This window comes from Lolium perenne, chromosome 2, assembly GCF_019359855.2.
Source record: "Lolium perenne isolate Kyuss_39 chromosome 2, Kyuss_2.0, whole genome shotgun sequence".
NCBI lineage: Eukaryota > Viridiplantae > Streptophyta > Magnoliopsida > Poales > Poaceae > Lolium > Lolium perenne.
The window spans coordinates 119801841-119820981 of NC_067245.2; the positions used below are offsets into that span (position 1 = coordinate 119801841).

General features: G+C 47.0%; 1 protein-coding gene across 1 annotated transcript; it reads right to left on the reverse strand.

Annotated features, from left to right (window-relative positions):
- Window positions 1-1746: 1746 nt before the first annotated feature.
- Window positions 1747-17707, reverse strand: LOC127333542 (protein ROLLING AND ERECT LEAF 2). The gene is given in 5 exon segments (XM_071826210.1): window positions 1747-2777; window positions 3798-4021; window positions 4403-4578; window positions 16604-17102; window positions 17105-17707. Coding segments are annotated over 5 exon segments (2166 nt in total). The 5' UTR covers window positions 17582-17707; the 3' UTR covers window positions 1747-1987.
- Window positions 17708-19141: the final 1434 nt, after the last annotated feature.

A 19141-nucleotide genomic window follows, 5' to 3' on the forward strand; every position in this document is an offset into this window, starting at 1 on the left:
ACCCCCTAACCCTAAACTCTGTCTTATTAAGTCAAACATGAAGAGAAGTGGTTTTGGTTTTCAAGCATGGAAATTTCAAAAACCTCCCAAAAGCTTCATTTTAGAGTGACTAAGACTTATCCAGGCTTACCTTTTCATTTTCATGTTTTAAACTTGTTTAAATCTTGGTCAAACCTAGGATTTGACCAAGATTAGGATTTGACCTAGATTCAAATTGGCATAAAATTTCAGAAAAAATGAAAAACCAAAGCACATAGCCTTCTTATGTCATATAGTAAGCATTCAAGTTGATAAGCAAGGTCTAGACATATTCAAACCAAACAAATCATGTATCTAACCCTAACCCTAAACTCTATCGAAGTCAAGCATGAAGAGAAGTGGTTTTGGGTCTCAAACATAAAAATTTCAAGAACCTCCCAAAAGCTTCATTTTAGAGTGACTAAGAAGGACCCAGGCTTATCTTTCCATTTTCATGTTTTAAACTTGTTTAAATCTTGGTCAAACCTAGGATTTGAGCAAGATTAAAATGGGCATAAAATTCAAAAAAATGAAAAACCAAATCACATTGTCTTCTTACATCTTTGCATTGAGTAGGCATTAGTGGCAAGTTGAGAGGTAAACATAGTCAAGTTCTTGACTTAGCTAAAGGTTTGAACGCGAGAAAATATGGCATATTTCACAACCATCAGCCCAACAGGCCCAGAACACACCCGGGTGAAGCCGGCGAAGAGACGTGGCAGCACAACAAGCAAAGTGCCCCAGACCACCCGCATATCCAACAGATCTTAGTCGGGCCCTATCATGCCCAGATTTGGGCCCACAAGCTTAGGTCCAGCCGTCACCACGCCCGCTGCCGCAGTCGCCCACCCGCCAGGGTTGTGGCAGCGCCGGCCGAGGCCGAGGATAGCGCTGCTCCACCGTGAGGAAGGGAGCCGCTCGTTGGGTCCGGATCCGAGGAGGAGGAGAACCGCCACCGCTGACACCACATGGGCTTTGCCCGGCAGCCCGGGGCACTCCATCCGCCTAGGGGGGAGGGGGCGACGGGAGCGAGGCTAGGGTTTCCTACATGTTATCTTCAAAGGTGTGTCTCCCAGGGCCAGGGTTTGTTTTGTTGCCGCGGCAACAAAGACGTGGCGTTGATGCGGTGCTTCCACGGCAGAGTTGACTGATCGTCCTGACGTGGCTATGAAAATAAGTCAACATCTGTAAAGATCCTTCACAATTTCACATCAACACACATATAATCTATACAGTCAATCCACCAATTTTTTCCTTCAAAAGGAAAATGCTTAACTCATTCGAAAATCATCTGTCTTCACAGAATAAATGTCTCCCACGGGAGCTCGTCTCATCACCATTTCAAGCGCTAAACACAATTAAAAAGCTTAAAGCAATGGTGTTCCAAGGAGTGATATTTTGGAACATGGAACATATGCTCCTGTATTTTGAAGTGCATCTTCACATGCTACACGCTCACAAAGTCGTTTCGTAAAAAGACGATTTGTCATGTGACTGCGTGAAAAAAATCAGTTCTAAAAATAATGTTTTGCACAAGATAAATTTTCTTTTTTTTACATAAATCATAAAAATATTGGTTTTTTCTTGAAACTTGACAAATGCACATATATTGTGGAGATGTACATGTAAATTTTTTTGTCAAAAATTTTCAACACTTCGAAACATGATTTTTTGGTAGAGGAAGTACACCCAGTAGCGGAATTTAATTTCCGACGGTTTATCACGTAGTAAAACCTACAAAACTGTTGATACTCCGTATTTGAAACAAAACAGTGTTCGCTATCCAAACAGTATACAGAACTACTACTATACATACATTATTACAACAACCATCATAACTCAACAAGAGTTAGCCTATACTTTTCATTTTTGCACTGCAGCTCAAAATAAATATATAGCAACAAAGAACTTATCAACAAGGACACACGAATCCAAAATCACTGAAGCAGCACAACACCGCAAACTGAAATCAATCGTCCAGCTGGTCACTCGTGCTCGTGATCGACCATAGGCCCTTGAACATCGCGGCCGACTGGAGGGAGAAGTCTGACACAACACGGAACAGCTCTGGCAGGTTCGTCCGGAGGAGGCTAAGGGACTTCTCCCTGACTACTCTGCATTGCTTCGTGTACTGCTCTTCCAGGTCTTTCAGACCAAGCTCCAACCTCTCCACGGTGGCTTTCCGCTCCACCAGGGGGTCAGCGCGCGTTCCGTCGGAGTTGCCGGCCTCAGGAGGAATGCCTGCTCTTTTCTCCATGTATTTCTGTGCCCAGTCTTCGAAATGCCTCTTCTTCTTCTCATGTTCCCTCCTGGTCTCCTGAATCTTTACCCTCAGTTTTATTTCGTCATCCTGGTGGACCAGGATTGTATGTATAACTTCCCCAAAAGTGTGTATGGCCTTCTTCGTAGCATCATCAGGGAGCTTCTCAAGGATATCGTGCCAAGCGTGCAGCAGCCTCTTGATTGGAGGCGTCGTCTCAACCGGTTGTGACGAGTTAGGCTTCAGGTTGGTATCGATGGGAATCACATTCAGCTTGATCCAGCTGTAGAGGTTCCCTACGTACTCCTTCTGATATCTCATGAACTTGTCATACTGTGAGCACCACTCCTGCACAATGTGCCAGAGCTGCACAGTCCGTTCGTTATGTTGCTCACTTGTTTCCCTTAAAGCAACTGAGATGTCAAACGATTTGAGCTCTGAGATGATCTTGAACTGCGCTTTGTGGTGCGCGTACATTGCATCCCACATATGCCACATCCTGCCAGTGTGAAAACAACACAATTAAATCTTCAGTTTATATGGTATTTAGAATTTTTAATAAACCAACGAGTGACTCACTAACAATCCATCTGTGAGGGTACTGGTGCTATGGATGAAACTTCTCCATGCAAGATTGTTTTCACACAATATGTGAGTGCTATTCTAGCCTATATATAAAGTTTTATGTGCTTTATAGTATATGTGGATCCGCAGAAAATGTTTATCAGTTGTGATTTACCTGATTCAAGAAAGAAAGAAACTAAAAGTTCAAACACACCGAGAACTATACTGATGAGCTACTTCAATAGCTTTACGTCCGCTATCCCGATCATGATTTCCTCAGGGGAAAGTAAAGGCCCTTCCCCCTTTGCAAGGCTGTGGGCGAGGAGGGATTCAAACCCCCGACACCGTGGTTCGTAGCCACGTGCTCTAATCCTCTGAGGCCCACCTGTGTCTCCAGTGGATCTCTTCCCGGGGGTACCCCTTCATTTCGGGTTAAGAAGGTGGAAAGCGCCTTTCTCTCTATAAAAACAGCACGTTCCAAGGCGTGGAGTGGGAGAGAGGGGATGTGATGATTGAGGTTTTGAATAAGACGACCTTTGCATTTTATATTTGGATATTTTTCGTATTTCAAAATAGTGAAAAGGTAAAATAAGAGGTGTTAAGCTTTTTATCATTCTGGCATCGAGCTATTGGCTTACCAGTAAATCATAAAACCCCTCCGTCCAGAAAAGGATGCCGAAGATTTGTCTACATACGCATGATCTGCGACATCCTTTCCAGGGCGGAGGGAGTAATAAACAAAAAAACAATGTACACGTTGATACTTTTAGTATGATCTCTTGAAAGCAGAACAGAGCAGCTAGACAGTACCTAATTACCAGATCGCCTAACTCAAACAGAATAAAAGGGGTATAAAGTAGAAAATCTCATGGCCAGGATTATCAGTAACAATCATAAACATGCAAACTAGAATAGAATAAATGAAGTCAAATTTGTAACATAAAAAAGGCCTTACCCTTTCACAAGTTCAAGAAGTTTTGGATACAGTTGTTGATCTCTCAGCCGGTTAATTTCTGCAATTGTGGACTCCATTGTTTGCAAATCAACTATATATTTTGTATGCAAGTGACTAGCAGCAGATTTAGCCCTCTCAAGTGATGAAGAACTGGCACCACGCTGCTTCTTCTTGTTCAGAGCAGCTAGCTTTTGTTGATATTCCATTTTAATAACCTCGAACTCCTGCATCAATGACAAACTCGTCAGATGTATGAAAAAATCTTAATAATGAATGACACCATGCATAGCTCAAATGGTTTTAGCACCGAGTACGGTCGTGGGTTATCATGATATAATGATCTTTATACCAGATGGTCATGGCATCGCCGAGAATGAAAAAAAATATGTGGTGAAAATATTATGACATGATGAACGGTAGTTAGTTGAAAAATCTTATCATGAGTAAAGGAACTGAAACAATTGAGAAGCTGAAGATAACGTTTGGAAGATGAAATTGCATGCCATATATATCGTTTTATACACCAAACAGAACATGAAAAACATCAATAAAACCCAACAGGTAAAACCATTTTTGTATCTTTAGAACTACTAGCACATTTTTACCTTCACTTCATGGGATAGCTTTTTCTCCCAAGCAAGAAGCTTCTCGAGAATGGTAGCATGCGTTTCCCATTCGTCATCGTCTAAATCATTCTTCACTTGTTCAGGTTGTGGTATCCCTTTAAATGAGCGATTCCAAGTGATAACTTGCATCACTCTAGCAGAATGATCCACAAATCCTAATAAGATGAGACAGAAGTAAATAAAAGTTAGTCGTTCTCTTCAAAGTATTGTACTGTACATGAACATGTATATAGTAATCTGTGCTTGCGGAACATAACTCAAGTGGTTCCTGAAAAACAAGCAATACAAAAACAAGCAACACAGGGACTGCTCAACTGAATGTCAGAGGCAATGATGAAGTACAGACAATCTATACCTAATAACAAAGGAGCTAAGGTTTCTGCCAAAAAGTGGTTTCTGCCAAAATGTTTCGTCAACAACATTTTTTTGGACCGTTTTGCCCTCCCACCAAAATACATAATACGGCAAAATGCCATGGTACCGGTTCGGTTTCGTTTATTTTTCTTCTCCCTTGGCGCTGCGGTCTACTCCACGCCCGACGCTCCTAGCCCCTCCATTCCCCTCGTCCACGGACAAGGTCTCTGCGCTGCGGGTTTTAATGACAAAAATTCTTATCTTTTGCAGGTTGTTTATCGCGCTACGGCTTTGCTCCGTTCATGGTCGCCACTCCAACGTTTGGAGGATCGCGACCTCTGTACGGAGGTGTCTACATTATTGGAGAACACGGCGAAGGAGTTTATTTCCCAACACGGGTGGCAACATAATAGGCGTCTTCAGGCTAATTAGGTTGTCCGGGACTATCTAGTGTTTTACTTTTTTCGACTTGGAACATTCTTATTTTCATCCTTTTGTTTCTTTGAACGGCTGTGTGCATCTTAGTTATGCAGAGGCTGGGTGTAATGCTTAAAATTCTTTGAGTAATGAAGCACCCTTTATCGAAAAAAAAACTAACCATCTTTAGTTGAGTAGGCAGAAACATGAAATTCTCGCAAGAACAAGCTGCTAGAGTGAGAGACACCTACTCATTTTTTACTGGTTACTACAAAATTGTTTGCAATAACTAAATTGGGGCAAACAATCAGAGACTTGATATATTTCTTTGCATGCACTGACTAGAGAAAATGAGAGACAGAATTGTTGATAATATTTTTTTTATGTTTGTGTTGATTATTTGTTGCTGTATTTATGTTGATTATTTGTAGATGGAAGAAAATGGAAGAAAAACTTAATTCTGGTAATAAAAATCTTTGCGACTGAATATATTAAATAAAGTCAACCCGTAGCTTCTTCCCGGAAAGGAATTTTTGTTTTGTATGTTAAAATCAATATATCTTTCTCTTCCGCAGCAACGCGGGAATTGTCCTAGTTATCTATATCTATACCTAATAATAAAGAAAATAAGGCTTCTTGCGAATTTTTCGTTCAACTTGCCATTGCCCCTGTTTGTCAATCAAAATTACAGCTCCTGCCAGCACTGAGTAAATACGTTTGGTCCCTCTCCCTCGCTCGTGAAAAAAATAAGGCAGTCGCCCTTCCTACGTCTCATGCGCCCCCTTCGCTTTGTCCCGGTAAAGCCGCCTGGGCGTAAGGCCCAACAAGGAACAACACCGGACGGGTACGTTTCGAACTATGCTGGCACACAGACTCCGCTTAGAGCACGAGCCCATGGGCAGCCCGACGTGCACTCCGTTTTGACAAGCTGAAGTCAATATTCGATCCGTGTCGCCTGTGCTCGAGCTTCTCGCCGGAAATTGTCTTTGTTCCACTGCCCGTGGTTGATATTGCCACTGTCTCACCGCTCTGCCGACATCGCCTGAAATCGTCTTGTTTTGTTCTATCCGTTTGGTTCGAGTTTGTCAGGAGTTCAATCCGGGGACGAAAGCTGCCCCCTGGTGGACAGTCCCTACTTCGGCGCCGCGACCGACAACGACGGCTGGGCCTGCCTCTTGCCCGCGTCCTTCCGCTGCTTGCCGATGGGGAGCTGGCCCGTGCTGTTGCTGTTCCTCTTCCTCCGTCTGTCCGGCATCCCTATCCTCCTCCAAGACAAACTCGTGCTGTGGAATATACATCCGATTCTGCAACACGTGAGCATATTTGGTTCAATCGATCGATCACGGTTTCCTGTATTAATCGCTAATCAATTAGTTGGTACTTGTGCACAGATTATGTGGTTAGACAGAGACCAGCGCTAGATGTTACATGTTATCAGGGAGGGAGCTTTTCATGGTGTGGCGTGACACTTCGCATTATTAGAGCTGGATCACTCGCAAAGACTCTAGGCCCTGCCCCCTGCCTGCCATGGCAGCATGCTCGCTGCCGGGACAGTCGTCGAACACCGCCGCCTCCTTAATGATGTAGCCCTACCCAAGGTCGATACTACATCAAGACCGATAAGCCCTCCTCGTGGCCCAATGACACGAGCTCGAGCCAAAGCACTACACCAAGAGGTGAATTCGCTCCTTTCCACGTATGCATTTGATACCCCTTTGGATGGCGTGCTACTTCATGCAAGTGCTCTATGTGTCATCAGGTACCAAGCTCACCAAGGAACTGAAGGAGAAGAAGGAACGCTGTTAACGCCCCAAGGAACTGAAGAAGAAGAAGGATCGCTGTCAAACGGAGAAGACTGCCCAGGGACGGCACTGCCGCCACCACCAGGCCGGCACTGCCGCCCAGAGCACCCCGGCAGTGCCGGCCAAATCAAGACCGCTGCCGAGCACCCGAAGACCGCCCACAGGAGCACCGGCATCGCCGGCCACGCTGGCATCGCTTGCCACCTGCAAGCACGCATCGCTGGCCTCCTCGACGCCCACTGCATCTGGACCATTCGTTTAAATCCTGTGGCTGTGTACTTTTCATAAATGACTAAGTTACCCCTCCTCAGATCAGGGCTCTATATATAGGGCTCCTCCAGCCACGAATTAGGGTTAGAGATGAACTAAGAAGAAACTTGAGCTTTGCTCTTACCCATGTGGGAAACCCTAGATCTTTGATCTTGTATCCACCCGGGCTCCTTATCGACTCGTGAAGATCTCTTTGGTGACTTCAACCGTTTGTTTGATCTTTTGCTTGCACTTCTACCTATTTGGTCTTTTGCTTGCACTTCTATCAACCTTCCGGTCTTTTCACCCTTCTAGATCTCTCGGGCTTCGATTTGTCGATCTCTTTGCGAGACTTCTACCGGAAGGTCTTTTCTCGCAACCTCTATCGAGTTGGTGGTTCGGGCCAACGAGGGAAATCCGATTTGTGTGCGTGTGTGTGTTGTATCCCCACGATTTCCCTACGTGTTCTTCGTGTTCATCGCGTTCATCCACCTCCCCCACGAATTCCACCCAAATCCGTGAAGATCGGGCACATCCTTGGGCTTAGCCCTTATCATATGGTATCAAGAGCTCTTTGGTTGCCACGGATTTGACCCCCACAACCCCCAATTCCATCAATTTCGCCCAAAAAAAATTCCCAAAAAATAGCCCCTAATTGGCCTTGGATCGATCTCGCGATTTGTTGAGTTATTTGTGGTTTTGTTCCAATAGAAACTTGTTTTTGGTGTTGATCTACAATTCCCCCAACCTTTCCCACCAGTTTGTGCCAATTTTCCCACGAAATCGAAGATTTTCGGGTCAGTTTTTCCGCCAAATCGACGAACAGCCGCTGAGGCCGGCACTGCCGCCCCCCAGACGCCGGCACTGCCGCTGAGGCCGGCACTGCCGCCCCCCCCAGACGCCGGCACTGCCGCTGGCCCCGAAATTTTTCACACTTTCTTCGTTTTCGTTTTGGCATTTCCCATTTGTGTTTGGTCTTCGGTGTTGAGTGACATTTCAGCTACCACAAGCTTCCGCAACATCGACAACGACGACGGCACCCCGAGGATTCAAGCGGTTCATTTGACACCTCCACCACCATAGCAAGTTCAAGCTCGTCGACCACCATCATCAAGTGGTATAACTTGCTCCTAACTTGTAGCCCTAGCCTCTTTTGCGGTACCTTTCCTATCGAGAGTGGCTTTCTAGTGTTGCGAAGCATTGCGCAAGCGTCCCGACCGTGAGGGTGTGCGTGTGTTGAGCAAAGCTACGAAGCAAGCTCGTGTGAAAAGATAAGCAAAAGAAGTGTGCCATACTTACATAGATAGTAGTATCCTTACATAGTGAGAAAAAGAAAGAAAAATACAAAAAGAAAAAGTGTGTGAGTGACACCTATACACAAAAGAGTCCAAAGCTTTTAAGCAAAAGAGAGAAAAGAGAAGAGAGGCGTCTTGCGCAAATCTTGTTGCTTCTCAATTTTGCAACCAAGCCACGGTCTCTCTTGCGTTAGCGTGACACCGAGCTAGTAGTCTTCGTTAGGACCATTTTGTTATTGCTCATTTTCCAAGTCGCGCTAACCCCATTTTGTCCCGCGCGTGTGTTCCTCCTTGTGTATGCCTTTTGTGATCACCGCCTTTGACTTGTGACTTTTGGATCTTACCCACTTTTGACAATAGACTTTTCGTTTGGTTCTTCCATTTGGCTTTCCACATCCATACCTAACACCATATAGAGTTTTGGTTTTGTGTGTGTGCATACATATCGGTTGCCCTCCGCCTTGAAACACCTTTTCGATTTTGGTTTGCAAGTTTTGACACTTTTGGTAGTCTTTCCTAACCACCCACCACATAGTTCTTGTTTTAGTTGTAACCATGTCTAGTGGAGAAGGGAACCAACTACCGATGACGCGGCACCAACATTGGATAGCTACTCAAGTCCACGCCAAGCTCAATCAATTTGAAGCCATGCTCAAGGATACCAATGTCCGCTATGAAGAAAGAGCTCAAGTGCAAAGGATTGACCTCAACAACCAAGTTCAAGACCTCAATGAGAAGATTGAAACTCAAGGCAACGAGTTGAAGGCAACATTCGCCATACAAGGTCAAGAGACAAGGGAAATGAAGACGGCGTTGGACAATATCCTTCATACAATCAACCGTCAAGAAGATAGAAGACACCACTCAAGGTCTTCGCGCTCTCATAGTTCAAGGTCAAGAGCTCCTACACCGTCTCGCCATGATTCCAATGAAGACCCACGCCACCATAATGTGGATGTTCAAGTGCTTCACCAACAAGCTCACGAAGCGGAGCAAGCTCGACTCCGACTTGTCCAAGAACGTCAACGCCTTGAAGAAGAGCGCCTTCTACAAGAGAATCTCCATGCTCAATTCCAACAAGAGCAAGAACGCCTTCGACATGATCAAGAGCTAGTTCGAGCAAGGGAACAAGAGCGTCTCCGCAATGAACAACAAGCACTTGAAGAACAAGAGCGGCAACGACAAGTACAAGAAGCTCAAGCTAGAAGGCAACGACTTCATCAAGAAGAAGAGAGGCAAGCGCGTCAAGAGCACCAAATCATCAATGTTGTTCAACCTCAACGCCCTCAAGGTCAAGATAATCGCCGCCATCATGATGATCGACCTCATGCTAGAAGACCACCTCCAAGGGCAAGAAATGAGGAATCAAGTCATCACCAAGCATCAAGTGAAGAAAGTGTGATGCCTCGACGCTCCCGCAACAATGATGATCAAGATGAAGGTCATGGCAGACCACCTCCTCGTCAACAACATAGCAACAACAATAGAGATGCTCAAGGTCCACAACATCTACCTCAACAACGTCAAGAAATTGGTGAAGAAAGGCCACCTCCTAGACGCAATGACCGCAATGAAGAGGAAATCTTTGGGAAGCTCAAGTTCATCATGCCTAAGTTCCATGGAGAGGAAGACGCCGATGCATACTTATCTTGGGTACTCAAGGTTGACAAGATTTTCCGCATACACAACTTCTCCGAAGCAAAGAAAGTGGCTATGGCATCACTTGAGTTTGAAGGATATGCAAATGTTTGGTGGGAAGAAGTGAACAAGAAGCGTGACAAGGAAGATCTAGAGCCCATTGACACATGGGAAGAGATGCAAGAAGTCATGCACAAACGCTTTGTGCCCAACCACCATAAACGCGACCTCTTCAACAAACTTACTCAACTCAAGCAAAGCTACAAGTCCGTTGAGGAATACTACAAGGAGATGCACATGACCATGATGAGTGCCAATGTGGATGAGCGAGAAGAGCAAACAATGGCAAGATTCTTGAATGGATTGAACATTGTCAAGAGGATAGTGGAGTTCTTGCCTTACACCAACATGGTTGAGTTGCTTCATCAAGCTACAAGAGCCGAGCGCCAAGTGCGAGAAGACATAGCAAGTGCAAAAACAAAGTCCTTCGCCACGAGAAATGCAACAAACACCTCCTCAAGCATCAAAAACACAAGTGCTATTGCTTCAAAGGATCCTCCCAAGCAAACGAAGAGTGCCTTCAAGACAACAAGCTTCAAGCCGGATCAATCAACTATGTCCTCCAAAGCTTCCACGGGATCTAGTAACATCACTTGCTTCAAGTGTGGTGCTCAAGGACATAAATCCTTTGAATGCAAGAACACAAGAGTTATGATAACTCGAGATGATGGAGATGTGGAGTATTTGAGTGAAGGTGAATATGAAGCCTTGGTACAAGCCGCAACCAATCATGAAGAGGATGACTTGGAAGACCAAGAGCAAGTCCTATGTGTGCATGATGCAAGCCCATCTCTTCTGGTGACCAAAGTGTTGACAACCCATGCACTCCCCAATGAAGATCAAAGGTGCAACATCTTCCAAACAAGAGCCGGAATCAATGGCAAGTCAATAAAGGTTATCATCAATGGAGGGAATTGCCACAATCTTGCAAGCACCGAACTATGCTCCAAGCTCAACCCCACACTCCGGAAACACCCCCACCCTTACCATGTGCAATGGCTAAGTGACAATGGAAACGTCAAGATACAACACACCGTCTCCGTATCCTTCAAGATTGGCGCCTATGACGGTGTGACACATGCTACTTGGTCGCCCTTGGCAATATGACAAAAGAGCAACCCATGATGGCTACACAAATGCCTATAGCTTCAAGGTTGGCGACAAGACATTCATCCTACGCCCAATGACTCCTAACCAAGTAATTGCGGACAATGCAAAGGCTTTAGCGAGGGCTAAGGAAGCTACCATCACTAGTGAGATGAGTGGTGAGAGAGTGACCCACCAAAAAGAAAGTGAGCGCCACAAGCCATATATGAGTGAGATGAAGAGTGTCCTCATAGCTACCAAGAGTGAGATGCGAGAAGTGCACCACAACCCATCCACCAAATTGCACTTTGGGCTCATTTGCAAGGGACCATCATCGGAGACTAACAACTTAACAACACTTCCTTCGTCTTTGTTGTCTCTTTTGAAGGAGTTCCAAGATGTCTTCCCCGACGAGCTTCCTCATGGACTTCCACCGCTTAGAGGGATTGAGCACCGCATCGACCTCATACCCGGCGCCCCTCTACCAAACCGCGCCGCCTACCGCACCAACCCCGAAGACACAAAGGAGATCCAACGCCAAATACAAGACCTCCTCGAAAAAGGGTATGTTCGTGAAAGCTTAAGCCCTTGTGCGGTTCCCGTGATTCTTGTTCCTAAACCGGATGAGACGCAACGAATGTGTATGGATTGTCGCCCCATCAATGCCATTACCGTTCGATACCGCCATCCCATTCCGCGTTTAGATGACATGCTTGATGAATTGAGTGGTGCCACGATTTTCTCTAAGATTGATTTGCGTAGTGGCTACCACCAAATTCGCATGGCAATAGGTGATGAATGGAAGACGGCATTCAAGACAAAACTTGGTCTCTATGAATGGCTTGTCATGCCATTTGGTCTTTCAAATGCTCCATCTACTTTCATGCGTCTCATGAATCACTCATTTATAGCAAAAATCTCGAGAACCATGTGCAACATGTGAGAGAAGTCTTATGCATCTTGCGTCATGAGAAGCTTTATGCAAACCTTCCCAAGTGCACCTTTGCTCAAAACAAGTTGGTTTTTCTTGGATTTGTGGTTTCCGCCAATGGTATTGAAGTTGATTCTTCAAAGGTTGAGGCCATCCACAATTGGCCCACTCCTACCAATGTTGGTCAAGTTCGAAGTTTTCATGGACTTGCCGGTTTCTATAGACGCTTTGTGAAAGATTTTAGCACCACAGCTTGCCCTTTGAATGAGCTTACGAAAAAGAATGTTCCATTTGTGTTGGGCAAGGTCCAACAAAAAGCTTTTGATGAGTTGAAAAAGAGACTTACCGAGGCTCCACTACTTGTTCTTCCGGACTTTTCCAAAACTTTTGAAATTGAATGTGATGCGAGTGGACTCGGTATTGGTGGAGTTCTTATGCAAGATGGAAAATCCGTGGCATACTATAGCGAGAAGTTGGATGGCGCACGCCTCAACTATCCTATATATGACAAGGAACTTTATGCTTTGGTTCGTGTTCTTGAAGTTTGGCAACACTATCTTTGGCCAAAAGAGTTTGTTATCCACTCCGACCATGAGTCTTTGAAATATTTGAAAAGTCAACACAATTTGAACAAATGTCATGCAAAATGGGTTGAGTTCATTGAGTCCTTTCCATATGTAATCAAATACAAGAAGGGCAAGGACAATGTTGTTGCGGATGCTCTTTCCCGCAAGCTTACCCTTTTACTCACTCGCTTGGATGTCCATGTTTTGGGTCTTGATGAAATCAAAGACTTATATGCCTCCGATACTTTCTTTGGCCCAATCTTTCCAAAGTGTTCTAGCGATAAGGGCATCGACGATTTCTATTTGCACCAAGGATTCTTGTTCAAGGGCAACAAACTTTGTATTCCCATGTCTTCGCTTCGCCTTTTGCTCTTACAAGAATCGCATGGTGGTGGTCTTATGAGACACTTTGGACGAGACAAGACGCTCTCCATACTATCTACCCATTACTATTGGCCAAGAATGAAGCGAGATGTGGAGCGCCTATGCAACCGTTGCACGACATGCTTACAAGCTAAGTCAACATCCAACTCTTATGGTCTTTACACACCGTTGCCTATTCCTTATGCTCCTTGGTCCGATATAAGCATGGACTTTGTACTAGGATTACCTCGAACTAAATATGATCATGATTCAATTTTTGTAGTGGTTGATAGATTCTCCAAAATGGCTCATTTTATACCATGCTCTCGAACGGATGATGCTTCACATATTGCCTCCTTGTTTTTTAGGGAAATTGTGAGACTCCACGGTGTACCAAGAAGCATTGTGTCGGACCGAGATGTCAAGTTCATGAGTTACCTTTGGAAGACACTAATGACCAAGTTCAACGTCAAGCTTTTGTTCTCGTCATCATCGCACCCACAAACCGATGGGCAAACCGAAGTGGTGGACCGAAGCCTCTCCACTCTACTACGAGTCATTGTCAAGAAGAATTTGAAGTCGTGGGAAGATTGCATCCCGCATGCGGAGTTTGCCTACAACCGCGCCAAGCACTCTACAACAATGAGAAGCCCATTCATGGTTGTCTACGGGTTTGAACCACCTACGGCGATTGACCTCCTTCCTCTTCCGCTACATGAGCAAGTAAACATGAACATCGACAAGCGAGCACAATACATGAAGAAGCTACATGAAGATACAAGGGCAACAATCGAGCAACAAGTTCTTCGTCAAGCAACACGCCTCAACATGAAGAAAAAGGCACGGATCTTCAATGAAGGGGACCTAGTGTGGATACATCTTCGCAAGGACCGTTTCCATCAAGAAAGAAACTCCAAGCTCAAGCCCCGAGGCGATGGTCCTTTCAAGGTCCTCAAGCGCATCAACAACAACGCCTACGTCATCGACATACCAACATCCAAGTACTTGGTGAGCAACACATTCAATGTGTCCGACCTCTCACCATATCATGAAGATGAAGAGAACATAGAGTCGAGGACGACTCTTTCCCAAGGGGGGGAGATGATGTAGCCCTACCCAAGGTCGATACTACATCAAGACCGACAAGCCCTCCTCGTGGCCCAATGACACGAGCTCGAGCCAAAGCACTACACCAAGAGGTGAATTCGCTCCTTTCCACGTATGCATTTGATACCCCTTTGGATGGCGTGCTACTTCATGCAAGTGCTCTATGTGTCATCAGGTACCAAGCTCACCAAGGAACTGAAGGAGAAGAAGGAACGCTGTTAACGCCCCAAGGAACTGAAGAAGAAGAAGGATCGCTGTCAAACGGAGAAGATCGCCAGTGGACGGCACTGCCGCCACCACCGAGGCCGCACTGCCGCCTGTAGCACCCGGCGGTGCCGGCCAAATCAGCGGCACCGAAGCACCGCCGCCGCCCCAAGATCGCCGCTTCGAGTACGGCATCTGGCCACGCTGCACCGCGCTTCAAGCACCAAAGATCGCCGGCCTCCTCGACGCCCACTGCATCTGGACCATTCGTTTAAATCATGTGGCTGTGTACTTTTCATAAATGACTAAGTTACCCCTCCTCAGATCTGGGCTCTATATATAGGGCTCCTCCAGCCACGAATTAGGGTTAGAGATGAACTAAGAAGAAACTTGAGCTTTGTTATTACCCATGTGGGAAACCCTAGATCTTTGATCTTGTATCCACCCGGGCTCCTTATCGACTCGTGAAGATCTCTTTGGTGACTTCTACCGTTTGTTTGATCTTTTGCTTGCACTTCTACCTATTTGGTCTTTTGCTTGCACTTCTATCAATCTTCCGGTCTTTTCACCCTTCTAGATCTCTCGGGCTTCGATTTGTCGATCTCTTTGCGGGACTTCTACCGGAAGGTCTTTTCTCGCAACCTCTATCGAGTTGGTGGTTCGGGCCAACGACGGAAAACCGATTTGTGTGCGTGTGTGTGTTGTATCCCCACGATTCCCCTACGTGTTCTTCGTGTTCATCGCGTTCATCCACCTCCCCCACGAATTCCACCCAAATCCGTGAAGATCGGGCGCATCCTTGGGCTTAGCCCTTATCACTCAAGATCTACACTAGTAGAGTCGCTGGATGGCCGGGCTGTTGATGCCTAGCATGGCACTCTCTGCCGGGAGAGTCACCGGACAACGAGACACGGAGACCGGCCAGAGGAATTTATCCTGGGAGCTTCGTGTGACACTCGGGGCCAATCAGAAGAATATGCGTGATGGCGGCACCTGATCGGGAGCGCGGCGGCACACCGCTGCAGGTTGAGCCATCGACGAAGGTGTACCCGGGCCGCCACATATGACCAACGAGGGCGGTACGAGGCAACCAAGCATATGGTTACTCAAAGCGGAGCTTTGGCTGCCACAGTTCACCCGAAACATCTGTTATAATTGCTACAAGTAGAAATTCACTGCCGAAGAAAGAAAATTTGGGCCCCCCTATAGAATCGGGCGTATCTTAGTGCTCCAGAGCTCTATGCATCTCTAACATCACATGGTGTGGACAAATCGACCAGGTCCATAGCTCTACACATTCGGGTATGAACACCAACAAAATCACTTTGGTATGGACAACTATTTAAGGATCTGTATTGTGTGCCAAGTGCAGAGTTGAATACGATGAGGTGAACACTGGGCATAGATCAAACGAAACCAAGGATTCTCATACACAAAATGCAAAGCAAGTTAAAGGAGGTTTCTTTTGAGGTTTTACTAGGAGGTTTCCTCTTTATGATCTCGAAGTCTCATATGTTGTTTTTGTGCTGAACAAAATTGTTGTTGCCGAGTATAGGGAGAGACAAATGTTGTCATTGCACAATGTGTGTGTTTCAATATTTGCAAATAAGATATTTGATAGATCAACATTTATCGTCAAAAGGGTAGGACAATTTCTTTGATTTTCTAAAAGAAAAAAAGAGGAAGTTACCTTTAAAAGAAAAAAGGAGGAAGGTAGAATTGGTACTTTCTACATGCCGTCATGTTTGCAACCCTTGTTTAAACTATGATAATTGTTGGATCGGTATGTTCGGCTATTTTGCTTATTCGGTAGCAACTCACGGGCATATTTCCCAGTCAAGTACTAATCAACTAGGACTAAACGTAGACCCCAAAAAATCATAGTATCTCTGAATCTATGCCTCAAGCACACGCTATGATGTTTTTGTTTTTAATATTGAATGTTTCGTAAGCTGTCCATCTATGGGAATGCCATAAAAAAGAGATTTATATTTTGTGAAGCTGTCGAAGTGTCCATCTATGAGAATGACATAAAAGAAAGCTCGAATATTATAGTGGAACGAATTCTTGGTCTGACCAAGTGGATGAGAGGAGCAAGCGCGTGGTACCTCGCGTCTCGGCGAAGTTGGAGTGGTAGTGCATCCGTGCCGCCTCTAGCATCTTGGACACCTCGTGCGCACTGTCGGATGCCTTGAGGAAGTGATCGTCGAGGTCCCGCAGGATATCGCCGAGCCTTGCAGCCTGCGGCGGGACCAGCACCACCGTCCTGCCTTTCTTGCCCTCGGTTCTCCTCGCGGCCTTCTGCGTCAACGCCCGCCGCGCCACGGGCTCCACCGCTGGCTTCTTTCCCTCGGCCACTTCTTCAGCAGCCGTCGATGGCGCTGGCGGTCGAGGCGGAAGCTGAGCCTGTTCCTCTGGATCGGGCGGCGGTGGCGGCGGCGCAGCGGCCTCCGCCCGCTCAGCTTCCCACGAGGCGGCTGCGCTGGATCCCAGCGTGAGCGGCGGGATAGATATGCCGTCCCGGGGCCCGAAAATGAACTCATCCCAGGAACCCGCCTTGTGCCCCGCGTCCGGAGGCAGGGAGGGCGGGGCGCGTGTGGGAGGGGCTGGTGCGTCGGAGGCGGAGGAGGAGGCGGCTGCAGCTGGGCCTCCTCCTCCGGACGGCGCGGGTCCTCGCCCTCGTCGTCCTCCTCCATGATTGGCGCCTCGCCGGATGGTTTCTTCTTGATCGCCGGCTGGAGGGGCAGGTCGGGCGCGCTCATGGACCTGACGAGCGCCGGCGAGTCCTCTGGCGGGCCCGGCGGCGGCGGCGGCGGGAGCGCGAGCGCGGCGGCCTGGGCGCCGGCGCCGCCGGAGGAGGACATGACCGCGGCGGCCGAGGCGGAGTGGCGCAGCGCGCCCTCGTGCGCCTCGCCGCTGGCGTAGTCGGAGAGCGCGGCCCCGACGTTCCTGAGCGCGGCGGCGTGGGCCGCGTGCGCCCCTGACAGCCCATGCCGCGCCTCGACGGCCGCCCGCAGCAGGTTCTTCTGCTCCCGGCACCGCGCCACCGCGCCCTCCGCGTCCTCCTTGGACTGCCCGCACCCCATCGCGTTCTCCTTGGCTTGGAGTTGGAGTGGAGAGGAAGAGGCCGCTGTGGCTACGTATGTGTGCGCGCGCGGGGGCGGGGCGCTTTGCTCTGCTCTGCTCTGGTTTCCTTGGCGCGGGGGGTTTGCGTGAAGGGGATTCCCATTCTTTTTGGGGGTGCACGGGCAGATGCTTTTGTGCTTTGGAATAAAGCAGGCGGGCTCCACAGGAAAGGAGGCACGGCAGACCTACGGTCGTCGTCGCCGCCGCGGACTGGATCGGATCACTGCGGAGGGCCACGGCGGTGCACGACACGTTGGATAAATCGCCAACATATTTTCCCTTGAGATCTTCTGCAGTACCCCCACTGTGTGTTTGTGGTGTGAGAGTGAAACCATGGAGAAAACTTGTTGGTGTCTTTCTTTGGATAGAACCACAAGAGTTGTTTGTTGTTGCAATTAACACCATATCTTACTATAATTATTTACATGGAACAAATTTATACTATTATATTAGAATTGGTCGTAGGTCATATAACGCGTTTGGTGAAAGAGATTGGGATCATTTTTTCCATCCAATTATTTTCAACATCTCCACATCAACGTCCACAGTTAGATTAAAGCAAAATCATTGCTTTCCTTCCTGTACTACATTGCTTCCTAATTGTCAGATCCGAAGAGATTATTGCTTTCCTAATTCCTTAAAAACATAGAAAATGATTACGGTTAATCTCCTTCCATCCAGGCAACCTCCACCCCCTCCCGGCGTGTTTGGATCCTCTACAGTTGTGTTGTTACTGTATACGTGATGTAGCCATGTAAATCTGCCATCAACTCTGATCCAAAGGTCCTCCTTAGTCCTTCCTCTTTTTTATTGATCGAAAAAACTCTGCACCCACACGCGACGATGCCGGAGACTGGGAGCTTGCTAGCCTCGTAGTAGAGCTACAGCCCTATGGGAGTGGTGCAGAACATCATCAAGGAGACGCCGTTCCTAAAAACCCAGCTTCTACCATTGTTCGCTGAAACATAGTCGCATGGAAAATAAATCTTGCTGCCTAATTAGCGGTGGAGAAATTCATGCTCGATCCATGAGCTGCAAATGCTTTCTTCAGTTCTTCAATCGGGTACCATATTACTTAGCATCGATCAAAAAACCTGCGTATTCGGTGAACTTGCACTTTGTTCTTCGACTCGTCCAGGAGGCGGGCGAGAACGACCTCCCACGGCGCCATTATAGTGCGCGTCGATTTCAAATTACGATTGCGCCGTCAATTGAGCTTGCTGGCCGGCCGGCCAGCTTGAGGAGCCAAAGGACCACCGTCTTCGACGGCATTACTGGCATCAACGCAGAGCTTTTTTTTAATTAATAAGAATTGAGAGCAGAGGAACGAGAGCCCTTGAATCAGATTGGACGGCAGATTTACAAGACTACAACACCTGTACAGTAACAAAGCAACTGTAGAGGGAGCCGAGCGATGGACCCCAACTCCCATTCATCTATGACGACAAGGAATGAACGAAGGAGAAGACCTTGCGATCTCGAGGCCGATCTAGACGGATATGCCATGAGCGGGGCTAGAA